The 22,380-nt window shown below is 38.9% G+C and overlaps 1 protein-coding gene across 1 annotated transcript in view; it reads right to left on the bottom strand.

The window, feature by feature from the left end:
• Window positions 1–22,380, bottom strand: part of Mtf1 (metal regulatory transcription factor 1) — a 40,317-nt gene that overhangs the window by 7,290 nt on the left and 10,647 nt on the right. The window contains exons 3-7 of the mRNA XM_015485244.2: window positions 13,836–14,074; window positions 12,730–12,861; window positions 9,941–10,014; window positions 9,022–9,158; window positions 4,480–4,557 (exon numbers count right to left, since the gene is read on the bottom strand). Coding sequence (XP_015340730.1) covers window positions 4,480–4,557; window positions 9,022–9,158; window positions 9,941–10,014; window positions 12,730–12,861; window positions 13,836–14,074 — 660 coding nt within the window. The remainder of the gene's footprint in view (window positions 1–4,479; window positions 4,558–9,021; window positions 9,159–9,940; window positions 10,015–12,729; window positions 12,862–13,835; window positions 14,075–22,380) is intronic.

Here is a 22,380-nt window from a genome sequence, read left to right as displayed (position 1 = left end):
AGCACTTGCCTAGCATGTGTGAGGCATTGGGTTCGAGTGTCAGCACCGCATATAAATAAATAAAATAAATATTCATAGTCAACTGAAAAAATATATATACTTATTTAAAAAAAAAAAGAAAGGAAGAAAAGGACTGGGGGTATAGCTGAGTGGTAAAGCACCTCTGGGTTCAATCTTAGTACCAGGAATAAATAAATAGATAGATAGATAGATACATACATACATACATACATACATAAAACTTAGCCTATGGTACTTTTGTAATTAGCAACAGAAAATAGACCAAGACAATTGCCATCCAACTTGCCTTTCTCAGGTAATAATGACACTGTAAATGTCTTTCAGGGTCATTACATATTACCTGTGATATTCTAATGTGTATATGTGATAAAAAAAAATCAAACAATACAAAGAAACTTAAATAGTGATGCCCTTAATAAAACACTAGCAGCAAAAACAAAATGAACCAGGGTGGAGGTGGGTGAGGAGGACACAGCACGATGCCCTGAGGGCCTAACTACTAATATTCACTAAATAAAATGACCACTCTTCATTTTAGTTAAGGGGAGGGGAAAACTGCAATTCTTTTATCTACAATCCACTTCCACCCTGCATTCTACAGGGCAAGAGTGTCAAAGGCAACTGCCTAAAGAAGTCCAGGCGAGCAAGAGAAGTGAGTGAAGCTGGATGTGGCACACCTGAACAGATGCACCTCAGCTGTCCTCAGGGTTCAGCTGAATGCTGCCTGGAACTATGCAGGCCAGGATCACCAGAGCTCAAGATGAGGCTGAAATCTGGAGTTTTAAGGTGAAATCTACTAACTTATAAATAAAAGCAAGTGATTTTGAATCTAAGAGTACTGACCAATCTAAAACCTATCTTCAGGTCAGATCTCCCCAGTGCCAACTAGTGTTTCTGGGTTGTTTCTCAACAACTCTGCTTCTGGGAAGGAGAACTCAAGGACTGCTCAGGGCTGGGTAGAATCATGGTAAACTGAGGACAGCTCAAAAATCTGAAGGTCCTGAGATGAAAATGTCCATGAGAGCCAAGAGGGACCAATTATTCCATCTTGATTTCATCAGCTGGAAGAATGAAGGAGGAAGTTCAGTAATTCTGATTGCTAGTAGGATAAAAGCTGAAGGCAGAAAATTGTGCAGGACTTCTAACTTGCAATCCAGGGGGAATTAAGACTCAAAGCCAAGAGTACGGCTTTCAAATTTTTCATTGTGACACAAAGAAATACATTTTACAATCTGGGTGTGGTGGCACATACATGTCTGTAATCCCAGTGACTTGGGAGGCTGAGGCAGGAGAATTGCAAGGTCAAGGCCAGCCCCAGCAATTTAATAAGGCCCTGAGCAACTTAGCAAAATGCTGTCTCAAAGTAAAAAAAAAAAAAATTAAAAGGGCCGGGAATGTAGCTCAGTGGTCAAGTGCCCCTGGGTTCAACCCCTAGTACCAAAAAACAAAACAAACAAGAAAATTTTTATATCACACACACACTTTATCATTCACATTTATCTGCACAAATGGCTAATAACTACCATTAAGCTGTAAGCTTTGTAATTTACTCATGATTGTTATTTTTGTTCTACCTATTTATAAATCCTTATTAGTAATTAACAACAGTAAAAAGGAATGAGTTGTATTTGTCAATGATATCTATATAACTTTGAAAAGGCTGGGGGAGGAATAGCCTATATGCCTCTAAAAGATGTGCAAGAATGTTCATAGCAGAACTCTTCATAATGGCTCCAAACTAGAAAGAAAAAGAACAGTGTGGTATTTTTATTTAGTTTAACACTGTTCAACAACCAAATGAATGATCTGTAACTATATGCAACAATATGCATTAATTTCCTAAACATAATGTTGCAAGAAAAAAGCCAGATGAAAAGTCTACAATTCCAACTACAAAAGCAGAAAAATTAAGATGTTAGAAGTCAAGACAGTGGTTACCCTTAAGGAGAGAAAATGGCTACTGAGGGGCAGGGTGCAGGAGTGCTGGGAACATCTGGGTAAAATAAACTGTGATCCATCAAACTGTGCATTTATGATACCTTGTCCTTTTCTGTATGTAAAAAGTTTTTTTTTTTTTTTTAAAGTTAAAGTGCTAAGTCACTGCCAGGCTTTAGGATAGAATCCCTAGGAATAAGTGGGACTGGCTTTCAAAACTAGAGGAGACAGAATAGCCTGAGCTTCTGGGTCCTGGAGCACAGAGTAGAAGAACACTGGAACCTAAAACTAAGGAAACAAAAGACCCAATCAGCCATTCCTTAGCAGTTCCAACCCTCCTTTAACAAAGGGTCTGAGTGAACCAAAGTTCATTTCCTTTTTGTTTTTTTTTGGTGCTGGGAATCCAACCCAGGGCCTTGTGCACGCAATGCAAGCACTCTACCAACTGAGCTATAACCCCAGCTCCCAAAGTTCATTCCTAAGACATGCACGCATTACATGGCAGAACTCTGAAACTGGCAAAGTGATTATCTCATACAAATTTGCTATCAAGTTCTAATTTTTAAAAAGCAAAGCAAAATTAATCCCACTGCTTCAAGGAACTGTGGCCTTTGTTTGAAAGAATAAAAGCAAACTCTTTCTAAATCTGGGATAAATGCTGGGTCCAGGGGCATAATATATAGTTAGACTCCAAGGGAGAGGGTTTCTCTCTCTTGATTATGTAAATTGTGGTAGAAAAGGAATCTTTTTTTTTTTTTAAGACAAGTTATTATTTTCTCCTTATACCAGGTATTCCCCTGGTGACCTGAGGACTCTGGAAAGCTCCTCAGTCACATGTCACAGCCCTGACCAGAGTGGATGCCCTAAGCCATTTAACACAGTTAAATGTTAAAGAAATATTATACCCCAAATCTTAGGTTAGGTAATTCACAGGGCATCTAGGCCACCAAGTGTGTAAATTTCTTTCAGAACTAATGTTCTAAAATAGAAATAAAATGAAATATGCATATGAAGTGCTTTATTTTTTCTCTTTATTCTTCAGATAGATCTATCTTCAATTTAACAAATCAATCCTTCCTTCCTTCCTTTGCTTTTTGGTACTGGGGATGGGACCCACGGCCTCTACACATGCTAGGCAAGCACTCTATCACTGAGCTACATCCCCTAGCCTTTTATATTTTTTATTTTAACACAGGGTCTTGCTAAGTTACCCAGCCTGGCCTTGAACTTGGGATCCTCCTGTATCAGCCTTCCAAGTAGTTGGGATTGCAGGTGTGTGCAACTGAACCTATTGCCCTTTTGGTTTTAAACCAGTGTCTTCACATAGTTGCTTTTTATGTTTTATCCAGTGTTTATAACTGTTTTCTGTGGGAGGGCTGGTTTCATAAGAACAACTCTGCCATTACCAGAAGGAGAATCCAGGCCATAGGGTGCTTATATAAAAATGCAGTTCAGATGCCACTCCCAGAAACACTGACTCAGTAGGCTTAGGGAGAGGCCCAAGAACCTACATGTTTAATTAATTACTTAATTTTTATATTTTTGAGATGAAATCTCCTTATGTTGTCCAGGCTGGTCTCAAACTCCTGGGCTCCTGTGATCCTCCTGTCTCAGCCTCCAGAGTAGCTGGGACTATAGGTATGCACTATCATGGCCAGTTAAGAACCTGCATTTTAAGAAGTGGTGCAGTTGAATCCACTAACCATACTTTAATAAACACTTTTCATAGCATTCCTAAATCCTTCAGTTTCTATTCAAATACTTTCAATTACATTTATTCATTATGCATACAGTGACAGAAAATCTAGCCTAAGTTGTTGTTATTTTCTAGGAAAGAACAAACTCTAAATTAGTGTTGGCAACACAGGAAAATATTCAGATTTTATGAAAGAAGACCACATAAATTCAGACTCGATGCAGTGGTTTGTAAGTACTATCATGGAGTCATGGAAATGGCAAGAAACTTCCTACTGGTGTCAATCAAAGTAATCAGATTGAGGTAGAGTGGGCTTGTCCTCTATAGAAGTTCCCTTCAAAAACTCATTAAGGTGAGTTTAAAGGAGAAAAGAGACTAAGCCAGATCACTCAGGCAGAGTTTGAGAAGGTCTAGAAACTGGACTTTCTGGCTACATCTTACAATGCTAGACTTCAGACTCCTCAAAGACAATCCACACCTTCTTTGTTGCCACTATCAGCTCAGCACTGGCACAATGCCTGATTAAGTAGTACTCAATCAATATTTGCTAAATGAATTTTAAATAGGAAAAAAGAAAAAAAAGAAACTTTCTGGGGCCAAGAGGCTATCAACTGAGTGAACTGGGTCAAAAGGCATTAGGTGACAGAACAATTTTTCCTGATAAAATTCTGATCAGCACAAAGAGGAAAAAAAAAATCCTAAATGGTCAGTGATTAAGCCCAATTAAATCTAGAAGACTTCAGTCTGGTCTTCCTCAATTACCCACCAAAGGGAATGCTCGACTCTTGCATCTATATTTCTAGCACCCACACCCCAGGTACACTTACTGTATTGGAATTTTCTTGCAATTCTGAATCTGTGGACAGAAGGCACAAGTCACTCAGGTAAAGTGAGTGATTTGTATCCTGTGAAAGAGAAAAAAAATTGAATTAAGTAACAAAAATCAGGATTTATACACCATATTACACAATAAAATACTTGATTATAAATTCCTTAAGGTTCTAAATGTCTGTGTGTTACCTGTATGAACCATCCAAAGAAAGACCTAAGTAGATTATTTCACTTTTTAAAATCTCCATATTCTTTTTTTTTTTTTTGGTAACGGGGATTAAACTCAGGGGCATTTGACCACTGAGCCACATCCCCACCCCTGTTTTGTATTTTATTTAGAGACAGGGTCTCGCTGAGTTGCTTAGCACTTAGCTGTTGCTGAAGCTGGCTTTGAACTCTCAATCCTCCTGTCTCAACCTCACAAGGTGCTGGGATAACAGTCGTAAGCCATTGTGCCCAGCTCCAATTCTTTTTTTTTTTTTTTTTTGGTACTGGGGATTGAAAGTAGGGGTGCTTACCCACTGAGCCACATCGCCAGCCCTGCCCTTTTAAATATTTTTTTAGTTGGAGACAGACACAATACCTTTATTTTATTTTTTATTTTTATGTGGCGCTAGATGTTAAGGATTGAACCCAATGTCTCACACATGCTAGGCAAATGCTCTACCAGCTGAGCTACAACCTCAGTCCCCCAGCCCTTTGTGCACTTTTTATTTTGAGTCAGGGCCTTGCTAAGTTGCTTAGGACCTTACCAAGTTGCCCAGGCTGGCCTCCAAATTGCAATCCTCCTGCCTCAGTCTCCTGGGCTGCTGGGATTACAGGCATGCACCACTACACCCAGCTAAATATCTCCATATTCCTAAGAGAAACTCTTATATTTTTAAAAGACGGTTAAAAAGAATTCTTAAATTATCTCACAACCCAGGTTGAGTAACAAAAACTATCAAATTCATAATATTTGTATAATTGGTTTCATCATTTCCAAAGTGATATCACAAGATTCATTTGCTATTCTTATAAACCCTGGAAGTATTATTGTCTACCTCATTTGAAATATGAGGAAATTAATGCTATGACAGTTGGAGTGATATGCCCCAAACACATAGCTAATTAGCATTAGATAAACCTAGGGCTTCTGACTGAAAAGTCAACACTCCTTCCATTATATCACGTGTCTCCAACATAGGTACCTGAGAGTTCCTTACTCAGAAAGTACTGAGGATTAACTATTCAAATTCTGCTGCTCGGGCTAACTCTGAGCTCTGGATTCTAGAATGTCAGTCTCAATTCATATGCTTTAGGTGGTGTGGTGACCCTGCTTACCTCAAGTGGATCAGATAGTCCCACTCAAGCATGCATGCATTCAACACATACAGTGGTCCCCCCTTATCTATAGTTCTACTTTTCATATTCAGTTACCCAGGGGCAACTGTGGTCCAAAAATGTTAAACTCCAGAAATAAATGACTCCTAAGTTTTAAATTGTACATCATTCTGAGTAGTGTGATGAAATCTTGTGGCATCCATTTCCACCCCCTTTATCCAGGCTGCACACTCTACCACCTACTAGTCACTCTGCAGACATCTAGATAATGGTACAGTGCTTGCAATCTAGTATCACTTATCTTACTTAATAATGGCAGTGAAGCTGGCAATCTAATTACAATATGTCATTACTGTTATAGTATTGTTGCCAATTTCTTACCGTGTCCAATTTATAAATTAAGCTTAAGCATAGATATGTAAGTACAGAAAAAAGTATTTATAAGGTTCAGTATTATCTGCAGTTTTAGGCATCCACTGGGAAGCTTAGAACATGTCCCCTGAAGGTAAAGGGGAACTACTGTATTCACTGAGCATCTAAGATGTATTAGGCACTCTTCCAGGCCTAGGAATATAATAGTGAAAAAAAAAAACTGAGTCTCTTCCCTCCCTATACAGCTTACATTCTAATAAGGACAAATAATAATAAGTATACAGTATACAAGATGATACAAGTGCTATGGAGAGTAGGAATGCTGGGGTAGTTGTTTTTATATTAGAAGTTAAATGCCCCTCAGATAAATGAAATCTGAACAGAGAAAAGAAAACATGGGCCACGCATGTATCTAGGAAAAGTGTTCAAGCAGAGGGTACAGTAAGAAAAACCTGGCGGTAAGAGTGGGCTTTCCTTGGTTCAAGGAACCACACAGAGGACAATACAGCTAAAGAAAGAGGAAGAAAAATAGATGAGATCAGAAAAGTGACAAGGCCAGAGAGCATAGGACCACTGTAAGATTTTGATTTTTACTCTAAATGATACAAGCTGCTTCTCTGGAGGGGTTACAAGCAGACAACAAGCAATATCTGTGTCACAGTCTAGAAAGACTGCTCTGGCTACATATAGAACAGTCTGCAGTAGACTGGGATGGGAAGTAGAAGAAGAGGAGAAAAGGCTTAGCAAATTATTCCATTAATCCAGGCAAGAAGCTAATGAGTGAAACAATCAGAAAAGTGATCAGATTCTAGATATATTTTCAAGGTGGAGCTGATAGTCTTTGCTGGTGGGCATGGGGTGTGAGGAGAAGAAAGGAGTCAGGAGGAATTTTGGCCTCTGCCACTAGAAATTAGTTGCCATTTACTAAGAAAAATTGCAGAAGGAACAGTTTTGGCCATGTTAAGTTTTAGAAGATGAGATATTATCTGGGTGGAGGCGTGGAGTAGATGGTTTAATATGCAAATGTGTGGAGTTCAGGGGGAGACCAGATGGGAGATATCAATGTAGGACTTGAAGGCAACATAGATGGCATGTGAGGCCTGAGTAGGAAACATCCCTCTACTGGAAAATGACCAAGGATTCAGAGAAGATGAGCTGTGAGGACTGGGCAGTGATACACTCCAGTGCTCAGAGGTTGTTGGCAGTTAAATTAGCCATGGAGAAAACTGAGAAATTGAGAATTAAGAAAACTGATTGTGACTAATGAAATGCAGCTTAGTACAGAAAGACTCCCATGTTTAAAATTTCTATTTGGCTTTTACAGATGAAAAAACTAAGGCACAAGAAGTCATCTGCCTAAGGTCATGTGATTAGTGACTGAACCTGGATTTGAATCCACATAGCTGTGCTCCACAGGCTACCTCCATAGCTAAGGCTATTCTGTCTCTCACAACACAAGGGTTAAGAACCAGGCTCTGGAATCACACTGCCTGCCTAAATTAGACTAATTATAAGTTCTGGATATTTAGGCAAGTTATTTAATTTCTCTTTGTCTCAGTTTCTTAATTAGTAACATGGGGATTATTAGTAACACCCTCATAGAGTTCTTGTAGATAATACATATAAAAGCACTTAGCAAGTTACCTGGCACATATTTAACATTCAGTAAGTGTTAGCTATTATTACTACTGAAACTCGGGACTGGAGAAGAATCCTTTTAAATGGATTCTTTATTGTTTAAAAATTGGAAACTCTAGAATTAGAATATTTTGTCTCTACCGAAATCAAAATCATGCTATACATATTAAGAATATTCCAAAGAAAGTCAGTGAATTTGCAAGTCTGAAGTTCAGAGACCAGGCTGGAGACTCAATGGCAATACAAGTGGCATGGGCTGAGATAGAGGAGATTCCCTTCTTCTGGAGAATGAACATGGATGCAGAGAAGATGGGAGGCAAATTGGTGGGGAGGTAGAAGGCAGGAGGAAAAGCTGCTAAAAAGCCCACTTAGCCCATTATTCCAATAATCCAGGCTGGGGTGGGGGGAAATGGATTGAACAAAAATGTAATCAGAATAAGTCATCAGATTCTAGATATATTCTCAAGGTACAACTGAAGACTTTGCTCTATCAGCTTCAGTTTATTTATCCATAAAACAATAAGAAAATAATAGCACTTTACTTTTCAGGCTTAATAGGTCAGTGCTTAAACCCTATTAAAAGTAATAACAGTAAATATTGATCCCAAGATCTTTCTGGAATGGGGTGGTAGCTTCAGGGGACCAGGAAAAATGGAGGGACTCAGTAAAGAAAATTAAACAAAACTTAAAACTCCTCAGAGGCTTATTCTGTGGCTCAGTGTCTTAAGCTAGTAACTCTTAAACCTTTTGGTTTACAAACACTTCAAACAGGCCAGGACAAGCGATTCTTCTCCAGCCTTTGCTTGGCTCTCCAATGACAGGCTGTGTGAAGAACATAAATTTATGTCCCAAACTCAAGTACATATTTGCCACTTTATAGGTATAAAGATGGAAGAGGATACTCTGTAGAGCATCTGGCTGACCCTTTGAAAGCCACTCTGAGACCTCCGGGTTCAAGGGCACCTTCTTCCACCATACCTGATGGAAATGAGGCAGAGCTGAAGAAGAGACTAAAGGACAGGATGTCTGGTGAGATTTCTGGCTTCCACCACCACTCCATTGCAAAGCCATAGATTTTGACCCTGATTTCTCCCCTCTCAATATCAAATATGTAAAGAAGACATTTCAACCTTTTTTGTGTGAGACACAAACAGTTGCTGTTTTGTGATGCTCAGATCAAAACAAGAGAGAAGAACACTGCACACCTCTGATCCGTTGTGTTGTGGAAGTGCATTGTATGAGTGTCCTTTGTTATCATGACCTTTCATGTGACTTTTGAGACTGTATTGAGTGCTGAATGTTTTCTCACAGCCATTACTGGGGCAGAAGAAGGGTCTTTCACCTGCAAGAATGACAAAGTAGTGTTAATTTCACCATAAACTCATTTAGCTGGTTTAAGAATCTACCTTTTCCTAATGGGGGGGAAGTAAAATTCTTATGAGGGTTTGGGTAATAGTTGTTAAAAGGTGAGTAAACTACATGCTAATTATCTCAGTTCTGAAACTTAATGCAGAGCAAAGCACAGGATATAGCTCACTCCTGGAAGTTTTTTATCTTTAATTTTTAAAAATATTTTTCTTGGGCTAGGGTGGTGGCTCAGTGGCAGAGCGCTTGCCTTGCATATGTGAGGCACTGGGTTCGATCCTCAACACCACATAAAAAAATAAAAATAAAACAAAATAAAGAAATTGTGTCCATGTATAGCTAAAAAAAATTTAAAAATATATATTTTTCTTTAGCTGTAGATGGACACAATGACTTTTATTTTATTTGTTTATGTTTATGTGGAGGATCGAACCCAGTGTCTCACACATACTGGGTGAGCACTCTACCACTGAGCCACAACCCCAGCCTACCCAGGAAGTTTAAAGGGAAGATTCACTTTCTTACAGTTTCTTTTTAAAAGAATACTTCTGTACTGGTTTCATTTCTTAAAGTTGGATTCCTGAGTTCAACCTTTAGATTCTTTCACCTCTGAAAGAAACTCAAACATTATTAGGTGAAGGCTAAGCTGATTAGGATCACTCCCCCCACCTAGTTTAACAGGTCTCAATGGAAACACACATACTTAGTTACAGGCTTGATGCAGGTTAAAATGAAAAATAGAAACTAGCCTCAACTCACCGGTATGTGTACGGACATGAGTTTTAAGGTGGTGGCTTGCTGCAAATGCTTTTCCACAGCCATCATGATCACATCTAAACAAGTTGTTAAAGCAAAGAGAAACAGAGTCATTAGCTAAGAGTCCTTAATCCTCAACATCTCTTGTAAATGCAAACTATACATTCAAAACACTAAGATTAGATCAATAAAACTGGTTTTAGAGATGGCAATGATGGGAGGCCCCTGAAAGATAAGGTGGCACATCTGGGATCAGAGGCAGCAGAGAGCTCAGGATAAGTTCTTCTAGTCTGGTAGGTAAGGCCCAGTTAAGAAGCTGATACAAAAGTCTTTAGTTAATTACTTAAGAGAACTCTACTGACAGAGCCCACATGGAAAATCTACAGTAAAATATTACAAATATCAAGAGTGGGTAAAGAGGCCATCATATATGCACAAGGTTGAAATACAACCTTAGGACATAATCCATTACAACAGTTTGGCTATCACCTGTAATCTTCAGTGTAGAGACTCACTTCTTTCTCTTTTACTTTCTTGATTTTTTTTCTTGGTGATATAGGGAGTTGAACCCAGAGACTTGTGCAATTATGGGCAAGTGCTTTACCACTGAGCTACATCATCAGCCCTCCCTTTTACTTTCTTGGTAATCAAAGCTAGAATTAACCTTTCCCTCCTTAGAATTACTAAGACAAGCATTTATCTACATGCTTCTTTTACAGCATCTCTCAATTCTAATCTTGTTTTATCTCTCTGTGTATACATTTATTATCTGTTCTCCTAGATAGTAAATTCTATAAGGGCAGGGTCCACGTAGCCCTTCATATTTGCTGTTGGTTTTGCACACATTTAATAATTATGTGAACATTTAATAATTATGTATATTAACAAATCCATTTTTTAATACAAAATATCTTATTTCTTTGAAGTAGAAAGCTTCTCTAAGGCATTTTTTAGGGAGGAGGGTACCAGGAATTGAACTCAGGGGCACTTGACCACTGAGCCACATCCCCAGCCCTATTTTGTATTTTGTTTAGAGACAGGGTCTCACTGAGTTGCTTAGTGCTCACTTTTGCTGAGGCTGGCTTTGAACTCGCAATCCTCTTGCTTCAGCCTCCCAAGCCCTGGAATTACAGGTGTGCACCACCATGCCTGGCTGGCACTTTCATTTTTTAAATTACATATAATCATTATCATTGTCTAAAATCCCATCTAATATTCATGAAAAAAAAAATAACAGTTTTAATCATCACAAAAATAAATGCATGTGCCTAGACAGAAATCATAATCCTCTCAGCAGCCTATGTGGTGGGGAGAAAAAACAACCTAAGCTTCACAGCAACTGCAGAATAACTAACTAGAATTTAACCACTCTTGTTCTTAAAGGGGCCATGACTCCAGAGTACATCTGTTATTTATTTATTTTATTTATATATTTTTTTATTTTTTATTTTTTTATTAGCTACACATGACAGTACATCTGTAATTTAAAAAGTTAGTTCCGTTTAATTGGTATCTAAAAGCTGACTGTATCTGAAGACTTTTAAATTGTTTCTAAGTATTCTGATGAGGAGATGAGTGATTTGAGAATGGACAGGTAGCATACTTAATGCCTTGAATATAATAGCAATATCTCCTGCCAAAATTAAAAAATACTGTTTATGGGAAATCTTTGGCAACACATTTATATTACACTAAGGGGGATTCTTACAAAACAATTATCTCATAGAAATGTCATATAATCATTTCATAGATGTTTCTGAGGGCCTACTGAATGACTGGAACCATGCAACATGTTATGAACAGGAAAGAAAGCAGATGAAACAAGTCCCTCCTTCAGGTTTATAAATTCGTTTCATGAATATATATGTGTATATATATACTAATATATATGTAAAATGGATGGTCCTGTGTGTGTATACACGTGTGAGATATTACAAAACAACAACTGAACAAATAACAAAATACAATACTTTACCACTAACTTAAGCATTCCTACCTTTCACTTTCCCTTGTGTCCCTCCTCCTTACCCCGCTTCAATTACTTTTTTTTTTGTACTGGGGACTGAACCCAGGGCTTTGCACACTGAATACTGAGCTACAGACTCAGCTCTTTTTATTTTATTTTTAGGGTCTCACACTAAGTTGTCAAGTCCAGCCTCAAACTTGCAATTCTTTTTTTTTTTTTTTTAATATTTATTTTTTAGGTATAGATGGACACAACACAACGCCTTTATTTTTATGTGGTGCTGAGGATTGAACCCGGGTCCCGCCTGTGCTCTACCGCTGAGCTACAATCCCAGCCCTCAAACTTGCAATTCTTCTGCCTCAGCCTCCCAAGTAGCTGGGACTACAGGTGCCCAACACCGTGCCCAGGTCTTATTTCAATTTTTAAGTAGGTATCTCTCTTTGGTCTTCAAGCCTTAGACAACGTCTACTAATTTGTGTTTCTTCTCCACCAGGCCAAGGCTGTTAAGGAGGGCCTGCTTCTTAGTATTTCTCTAGCACTAATAACAGTATGTATCACATACGTGAGTTCAAGTAATATTTCTTGAAAATAAAGGGGAAAAAATAAGGCAGAAAGACCATCATCCACAGAGCAGGGATGCTCCTGGAGTCCAACTGCACCCCTCTAATCCCTGGCAGTTGGTTACAGCTACCGTGGGGTGAGCCAACATGGCCAAAGAAAGAACTAGTAAAGGGAGTTTTCTTTCTACTTTGAAAAATTCCTAGAGTTTATCAAGATACCCAGCTGAAACCTGGTGAGTGACAAATAGGAAAACAGTAAGACTTACCGAAATGGCTTTTCTCCTGTATGGGTTCGAATGTGCTTCCTCAGATCACTGAGTGTGGTGAAGTATTTGCTGCAGCCTTCAGATTCACAGTTAAACGTTTTCCCTGTGTGAAGCCTCTGATGTGCTTTCAGCCTGAAAAATAGCCCAGAGAAATGCCCATTGACACAAGGTACTATACAACTTCCCCATGCCAGCTTAATATGCTTCAGGATCAAGTGCATAAGAAGTACACAACCATGAGAATTTAGCACTCATTTTAGTATGTCAAAATTTTCACCTGAAGAGAAATTCAGGAGTAAATAACATAATGGTATAAATGTTCCAGAGACAGTCATGCAACCTCTCTGTGCTTCCACTTATTTATCAGCTGTTGTGAAGGACTAATACTTAAAAGACCAGTGTGTGTTTCTTTTCTTGTTTTTTTTTTTTTGGTAATAAGAATTGAACTCAGGGGCACTTAACCACTGAGCCACATCCCCAGCCCTTTTTTATATTTTATTAGAGACAGGGTCTTGCTGAGTTGCTTAGGGCCTCGCTAAATTGCTGAGGCTGGCTTTGAACTTGTGATCCTCCTGCCTCATCCTCTTGACCGTTGGGATTACAGGCATGCACCACTGCACCTAGTACAGTGTGTTTTCTAAATGTTAGCTATTGCTTTCTAATACTTTATATTTAATATTAGGGACTAGTGTAAGTCTCTTGAAAAAAAACATGGAAAAGAGAAATAGCCATCAAGTGAGTGATTCCCCATCTCTCAGGGTAGGAAAAGAGTTACCTTCAAGGTGAGATAGGAAAGAAAATTACAGAAGCCTTAGTATGACGATCCTGCAGCAAGGGGAAATATTACTCTATGCAAACTACTAAAATTCTAAGGTCAGAATGTCACTTTATGAGATGCAAATCTAAATACAGATGTACTATCATTTCCGCCCAAACCAAGATATATTCATCTTTAGGTAACAAGTTTCACTAATGAATTTTAAATAGCTGGAGTAAGCTGTGCACTCTGAAGCTCTGAAAGTGAACATCTCTCCTGTACAAGGAGAAAGAGCTCTGCAGCCATAAGGTCAGAGTCAGGCTGGAGGTGCAGTGGAGGAGAGGCTGACCTGTACAGTGTGTTGAATGCCTTCTCACAGCCCTGCACATCACACTCAAATGGCTTCTCCTTCGTGTGCACTCGCACATGGATCCTGAGGCTGTAAGAGGTGAGGAAGGCCTTGCCACAGCCCTCCTGATTACAGACGAATGTATACTCTCCTCGATGAGTCTTCTGGTGGGTACGCAGGTTGCCTGCTGTGCTGTAGGTACGGGGACAGCCTTCAAAGGTGCACTGGTACCGCTTTACCTGGCAAACAGAGGACATCTCATCAATGGGACAAAAGGGCCACCCAGGGCTTAACTCCCCATGAGCTCAGTTACTAGGAGAAGCAAAAACACATTTTTTTCATCAACACAGAAACAACATCTACTGGCAAAGTGTGGAAATTCTTTTGTTGATCAAATTACATCTGGACAATGTCTAATGAATAACAGGGAAGAAATTGGCTTGTATATAAATGAATATTCTAAATGAATATAAGGGTGTTTTTAGACTCTACATCTATCCATCAAAGAGGAACATACACTATTATACTTACCTGTATTCATATAAAACTCTTCACTTTTTTTTTTTTTTTGGTACTGGGGAGTGAATCCAGGGGCGCTCAACCACTGAGCCACATCCCCAGCCTTTTTCTGTATTTAATTATTTAGAGACAGGGTCTCATTGAGTTATTTAGGGCCTCGATAAGTTGCTGAGGCTGGCTTTTAACTTGCGATCCTCCTGCTTCAGGTTCCCAAGCCTCTGGGATTACAGGCTAGTGGCACCATACCTGGCTCTTAACTTCACTTTAAAGCTTGATTTAAATACTTTACCACCTAGTGTTTTATCTCGATTACAACTAATGTTACACTGAGTTTAAAACATCTTGAAATTTATATGTTAACTATCAAACACTGTATCCCTAGGTAGTTTTTCCACTGCATATTTTGAAGTTTACAAGATGAAAAAAAAATGTATCTTGAATTTCTTGGAATATTTGTAGGTGTGATATTTCTTAAACTACCTTCAAAGAATTTATTTTTTTCCTTTTTGCAGTATTGAGGACCAAATCCAGGGCTTTGTGTGTGCTATGTAAGCACTTTACCACTGATCTATAGTCTCATCCTTTTTTAATTTTTTTTTTTTGTTTTTTAGTTGTTGATAAACCTTCATTTATTATTTATTTATTTATATGTGGTGCTGAGAATCAAACCCCATGCTTCACACATGCCAGGCAAGTATGCTACCACTGAGCCCCAGCCCCAGCCCCTAAATTTTATTTTTAAATAAGGTCTCGCTAAGTTAGGTGAGTTGCCTTGAACTTGAGATCCTCCTGCTTCAGCCTCCTGAGTCTTTGGGCTTATGGCATATACCACCATGCATGGAATAAGAATCATCCGTTCTTTTTAGCTTTTAACATTTTCATGTGCATAAATCTTTAATTCTGAACTTTCCAAAGCCTCAATCCACATTTCCAATTATAGTACACTACTGCTACTGTACATTAGCCATTCATTCAACAACTACTGAACTACAGTCTCAGGTAACATGCTCCATACCACAGATTAAAAACTGAGTAGGACAAAAATCTCTGCCTTGAAGGGAAGAGCCAGTGGTAAAGGAAGACATGTGTACAAACTATTTCACCCTGTGCTAAGCTTTCAAACAGATATGTACATAAGGTGCTTTGGGAACATAAAAAGGTAACTTCTAACACTTTTCACCTGTTAGCTTTTTTGGGGGGAGCTGAAAAGGCATTCCTCAGACAAAGCAGACAGAGAAGGGTATTCCAGAAAGATGGAACAGCATGGGAATTGCATGGTGATGAGTGTGATGACACAAGCCACAAACACTTGCAGTATGTGAGAGATTGTAAGGAGACGAGTAGGAAAAATGAGGTGAAGCATTCCTATGTAAGCCACAGAAGAGGCCGTCAATGGGAGCCACTGACAGGTTTTGCCAAGATAGCAATACAATCAGAATTAGAATTTAGGTGAAGTCATTCTGATAGCTTTGGAGAAGACAGACTGGAAGATAAGAGCAATTAAAAGAGATGAGAAGTTCAGGAAAGAGATGAGAAGAACATAAAATAGAGAAGTAACAGTGGACATTACAAGAGATGAATCAGAGAAATTAAAAGAGCTGGAATGATCAGTTGTAACAACAAATGGGTGCTGACGAGTGGGAGAGGTGGAGAGACAAAGCAAAGACCAATCCCAAGATTACAGCCTGGATAACTAGGTAAGTGGTCAGGTTACCAGAGTGGAGCTGGGTAGGCCAGAGATGATGAAGGGCCCAAGTAGAAACGTTGGGCATAAAGTACACAGTTGGACTTTTTTATAGACTGGAAGCTAAAGAAAGTCTATGGCAAGAACCTTTAGTCTAAGAGTTACAGCCAGCTACCTGTATACTACATACAGTAGGCTCAAGTTCAAGTTCCAGCTCTGCAATTTATTGTGTAATCTTAGGAACATTAATCTCACTATGCCTCCACTTTCTTATTTTGTCTTTTTAGGATTGCTAAAAGGATTAAAAATCATTTATGTAAAGCATTTTAACATAGTGACTGGCACATAATAAGATTTCATAACAGCACAAAGAACAGGCCCTGAAAAAAGCTACCACACTTAATGTACTAGTAAAAGATGAGAAGTCCTTGACAGATAAGAAGAAGAACGAGCTGGAGAGGTAGGCAAAGAAGCAAAGAAGAGTGTCATAGAAACCACAGAAAAAGGGTCTCAAGGAGAAGGGAATGATCAACATGTCAAATGTCAGAGAAAACAAGGAAGATAAGGACTGGGAAAACAACCGGATCAGCAGCCAGGAATTCACTAATGCCTCAGCAAGACTAGTCTGCGCGTTGCTGGAAACAGAAAACTGGATTAAGGTAAATAAATAAAAGGAGAAGTGAAGGGAGAGATTAGGGATCATGGTAGACACACAGGAGAACTTCTGAATTGATGGCTTTTTTTCTTCTTAGTAGGCTAGTTCTTGAGCAGATTTGGAAGGAGAAAAGTCCTGGAAGAAAGAAAAGTTGAGGATCCAGGAAGGGACACAAAGAAGATAAAGATACTATTTAAAAACCTGGTTGGGGGCTTTTACATAGTAACCCCAATAATTTCAGAGGCTGAGGCAGGAGGAACAAGTCCAGCTTCAGTTTTGGCAAAGTCGGTCTCAAAATAAAAAAATAAAAAAGAGCTGGGGATGTACCTCAGTGGTAAAATGCCCTGGGTTCAATCTCCAGTACCAAGAAAAAAGAAAAAAGAGACCAAGCCTGGGTGGGGCTGGGAGCTATAGCTCAGTGGTGGTCTAGTATGTACAAGCCCTAAATTTTATCCCAACTACAAAAAAAGAAAAAGAAAAGGAAAAAAGCCTGGGTAGAGAGGGCCATTCAGTTTCAGGAAAGAGAATTAAGAAAAGGATAGAGTGGAGTCAAGGGTAGATGGTTTTCTTTTTTTTTTTTAATATTTATTTTTTTAGTTGTAGTTGGACACAATATCTTTATTTTATTTATTTATTTTTATGTGGTGCTAAGGATTGAACCCAGGGCCTTGCACATGCTAGGCAAGCACTCTACCACTGAGCCACAACCCCAGCCCAAGGGTGGATGGTTTTCTATAAAAAGCCAAACAGTACAAATCTATGCTCTGTGGGCTTTATGGTTTCAGTCACTAGAATTCAAGTCTGCCATCACAGATTAAAGCAGCCACAGACATAAATAAATGAACCAAAGCTAGGTATACTAGTGCACACTTGTAATCCCAGAGGCTGAGACAGGAGGATCACTAGTTCAAAGCCAGCCTCAGCAACAGTGAGGCTCTAAGCAACTCAGTGAGACCGTGTCTTTAAATAAAATGCAAAATAAGGATGAGGATATGGCTCAGTGGCTGAGTGCCCCTGAATTCAATCTCTAGTACTCCCCCCCCCAAAAAAAATAAAAGTAAATGAACCAGCAAAGCTGTTCAAAAAACTATTAAGGACACTGAATTAATTCCATATAATTTTCATGTGTAATAAAATATTATTCTTTTGATTTAAAAAAATCATTAAAAAATACCTGCAGGGGTGGAGAAAGAGAGGGGCCCAGACTCCTCCAGATTCTCCTGTCCACTTCACATTTCTCTATCCAACTCCCAAGGTGACCTTGCACAAATCTTCAGCTTTCTTAGGCAAGTGCTCTCTAACCTAGTACCTTTTCTACTGCCACAAAGGAGATGCTCCAAGGAACTGAATTATTCAATCACTCAGTGCCTAGGGTTTTTGTTTGTGGGACATTCTATCACTGAGCTACACCCTTAGCCATTTTTTTTACTATTTGAGACACAGTCTTGCCAAATTGCCCAGGCTGGCCTTGAACTTGTGATCCTTCTGCTTCAGCCTCCTGAGCTGCAGGGATTACAGCCATGCACCGCCACACCCACCTTCCCCTAGTCAGTTCAAAAGAACCTAGTTTTGAGGTCAATGCCAGAATAATTCTAAAACAGTGTTCTACACATGCCATCTCTGTCCAAACGATAAAATCTCAGTTCCTTAGCCTGATACTCAAGGATATTCTCTGGGTCTCTTCCATGTTCTATCATATTACTCAGTAACCAGCCAAACACAAGGCTGTCTAAGCCGGCAGGCAACAGCACATTGGTTCCCCAAATGCAACTCAGAATACCCACCTCTTTGCCTTTACTCTTTCCCTGCTCTCTGCTGGAAATGCCCAGTTCCTTTCTTTGCTTTTTGGAGTCTCTCTATTCCTTTAATTCAAGCCTATCTCCAAGGTTCTCTATATAATCACTCCTTGTCTACAGGACAGGGCCTTTCTCTAAATGCCAATAATAAATTTAACTATACCACTCATTTGATACTTAGCCTATATTGTTAATTATCTACTCACACATATATTCTGATGTCTCATTAAGACTAAAAACCTCTTTGGTGCTGAAAGATTTCAAAATAATCACTGACCAGTAAAGAAAATTGGGACAGTGGATGTTGCAATAAAGGAGTCTGTATGTCTCAAACATAAAGCTTATAATAATCATGGTAGATAAGAGCAGAATTTCACTCTGAAGATGCTCCTACAGTGCTAACTCTTAACTACCCCTTTGTCTCTGCCCTGCTTCCATCTGAGTTTGTTTTTGGCCAATTCATGCTTCTACTGAGTGTTCCTTCCTTAGAGACCGTTTCCCTGATTGGACCTTATTATCACCTCAAACTAGAACAGGTATCCTTGTTATAGGTTCTCATAGCTTCCTGCAGCCAGTAATCTGCATCTATGGGTTCTTCATTCCTGAATTCAGCCAACCACAGATTGAAAATATTCTCAAAAAAAACCCCACCTATGTCTGCACTGACCATATACAGATTTTTTCTTCCTCATCAATCCCTAAATAATATAACAACTATTTATATAGTACTTATATTTGTTAATAGCTTTATTTATTTATTTAGTACCAGGGATTGAACTCAGAGGCCACTAAGCCACATCCCCAACCCTTTTTTGTATTTTATTTAGAGACAGGGTCTCATGGAGTTGCTTAGTGCCTCACCGTTGCTGAGACTGGCTTTAAACTCATGATCCTCCTCTCTCAGCTTCCTGAGCTGCTGGGATAACACTACACCCAGTTTATTTGTTTTTATGTGATGCTGAGGATCGAACCCAGAGCCTCACAAGTACTAGGCAAGAGCTCTACCATTGAGCTACAACCTTAGTCTAGCACTTACATTTTATTAGATATATAAGTCATCTAAAGGTGATTTAAACTATATGGAAGAATGTGCAAAGTTAGTACACTCTTTTATATAAGGAACTTGGGCATCCGTGGATGGGGAAAGGGGAAGTGTTTCTAGAACCAATCCCCAATGGATGATGAGTGATAATTCTATTTCTTTAAAGCACAAGATGAAGATGAAATAATTAAATAACTAAATCATTTACATCATTATCTTTAATTAGGAAAAACAGTATCTAGAAAACAGCAGGCATTAAGTAAATATTTATTGAATTAAATAAATGAATGGCTACTTCTCAAATGGGCTGAAAGTTCCATGAGGGCAGGGACCATGTTTAACTTGTTCACTAACTACAAAATCCCAGAGACTAACCTTGTGGAGAAGTGGCACTTCATTTGTTGTTGTTATTTTATTTTTTGCAGTACTGAGGACTGAACCCAGGGCTTTACACACGCTAGTCAAACATTCTATCACTGAGCTACATCTTCAGCCCATTTTTTATTTTTATTTTGAGATAGGTTCTCCTAAATTGCTAAGGCTGGCCTGGAATTAGAGACTTCCTGCCTCAGCTTCCAGAGTATAGCTATACACCACCATGCCTGGCTTCCATTTTTATTTTTCAAATAAACAAAAGAAAGTAGTGAAGGACTACATGAGTTTCAAGGAGGGTGGTTAATAAATCAAATGTGGCAGAGATAATTGGTAAAATATTTCTCAGTTTTAGCTGACTCAAAGTCATACCTACCCAGCACACTAGTTTCACTGGAGTGATAAGAGAAGAAGCCAAAATTAGGCAGTAAGTATAAACTCAACTTTCAAGAAAACATGGCTGAGAAGAGAGAGATTGAGAATAGAAATTTAGGGGAGAATACAGATTAGGGAAAATATTTTTTAAGGTGCAGTAGACAGCTCACTGTCAAAACTAATGCCTGCTCCCTGCTAATAACCTGAATAAATAATAACCTCCCAGTTCATCAGAAAGAGACAGTAAATTGAAGTCACTATTCTGTGTCTTTCAGAATTATTTTAAAATAGCACCAAATTTTACAAAAAAAGAAACTTAAGCCTCCTCAAACTGGGGAACAACAGGAAGTCACAAAAAACATAAATGCAAGTTTTCATGATTACATAGAAATATCTGGTACTTTCTACGGTTAAAGTTTAACATTCATGTATTTAAAAAATTATGCTCTGGGAATTATATCATGCTTGGTGCTAGGAATAAAACAAAATAGCTCTTGCACTCAAGGAGCTAAAAATGAAAAGGAAAATCAAACAGATAAACATAAGAACAATATGGTCTGAGAAGCTGAACTGATAATGATGTTCAGCACACTAGAGGAATATACAGAAGAAAAGTCACTTAGACTTGGGATAGCTAAGAAAGGCCTTTTGATGGAGTTGATACCCAAGCTGAATTTAAAGGCTTCAGAGAGGGGTGACACAAAAGTAGTTTACTTATCAAAATGAAAGATCATATGAACATAATGTCACTGAAGACACCACTGAATATAAAGAAAATTTGTTTCTTAAAGAGAGCTTAAGATTCTAAGCATAACTTTAATTTTCCCGTGTGGCCTCCAACAGTGGCCAATTACTATGCTAACAAGCTCAGCAGCCAGGGTAGTGTTGATAAGGATGGAGTCTAATGCTACTAATAAGCAGAAAGTGTGAGTGTTCAGAGATCTGATATTTGATTTACTAAGTGTTCTGAGCAGCTCTAATATCGAAAAATATTTAACAAAGATGACTGTCTTGTTAAGTCAACAGAATCAGAGATGGAAAAGTGAATGAAATAAATGAAAAAACACTGCAACTCCAGGAAATAAAAGCTTCAAAAAAAAAAAAAAGCAGGGTTTCTGCTAGAAGGAAGGAAAAAAGTGAGGCTGGAAGACAAGAAGCGAGACTGAGAACTATATTTTACATACATTTGCAGCCCCTACTCAATAAGGAAAGGGAGTCCCTGATTCTTAGCACTGAGCAGATGAATGTTCCAAGTAAATGACTGGTCTGTTATGGTGACAGGAACTGCTCTTTCCTCCCCATCACTAGTGACCTCCCTTCCTTTCCCTGACACCAAAACTGTTTCCCATGCTGGCACTGATCTCATTTCTTCTACTCCATAATGAACAACTAAAATGCTTGAATCAGGAACATGAGAGCTCTGAACTGACCCTGTTTCTTCAATAGTCTTCCCATCACCCACCATCACAGCTGAATTCATTCATTCACCATCCACCAGAGCTGTTCCAAATCTCACCCCTTACTCTTAACAGAACTAATGACATCCTGCTGCCCTTTCTTTTCTCAGCCCTGTTCACAGCCAACAGAACTCAATGGCTAATTCTCCTATCTTTGCAAAAAGTGGTGAGTTATGGTAGAAAGCATAGACGCTGGCATTGTGAAGGCCTCACCTGATAGTTGGGTGTTTCTAAGCCTCAATTTTTCATCTGTAAAATGGGAACTAAGAGTATCTATTTTATAAATATGATATGAAAGTAAAATACAAAACTATATGGAAACTCCTCAAGCACTGACTGGTATACAGCAGGTGCTCAATAGATTCTAGCTCTCTCAGCCTCTCCACTGCCAATACATCATTCTTCAGCTGTTAAGAGCCCCAATGTGAAGCCGGCACAGTGGCACACGCCTGCAATCCCAGTGGCTTGTGAGGTAGAGGCAGGAGGATCCCAAGTTCAAAGCCAGCCTCAACAACTTAGCAAGTCCCTAAGCAACTCAGTGAGACCCTGTCTCTAAATAAAATCTAAAAAATGGCTGGGGATATGGTTCAGTGGTTAAGCACTCCTGGTTCAATTCTCAACACCAAAAAAAAAAAAAAAAAAAAC

The sequence above is a fragment of the Marmota marmota genome, unplaced genomic scaffold, assembly GCF_001458135.2.
Source record: "Marmota marmota marmota unplaced genomic scaffold, marMar, whole genome shotgun sequence".
Classification (NCBI taxonomy): Eukaryota; Metazoa; Chordata; class Mammalia; order Rodentia; family Sciuridae; genus Marmota; species Marmota marmota.
This window is presented reverse-complemented; position numbering and strand designations above follow the sequence as displayed.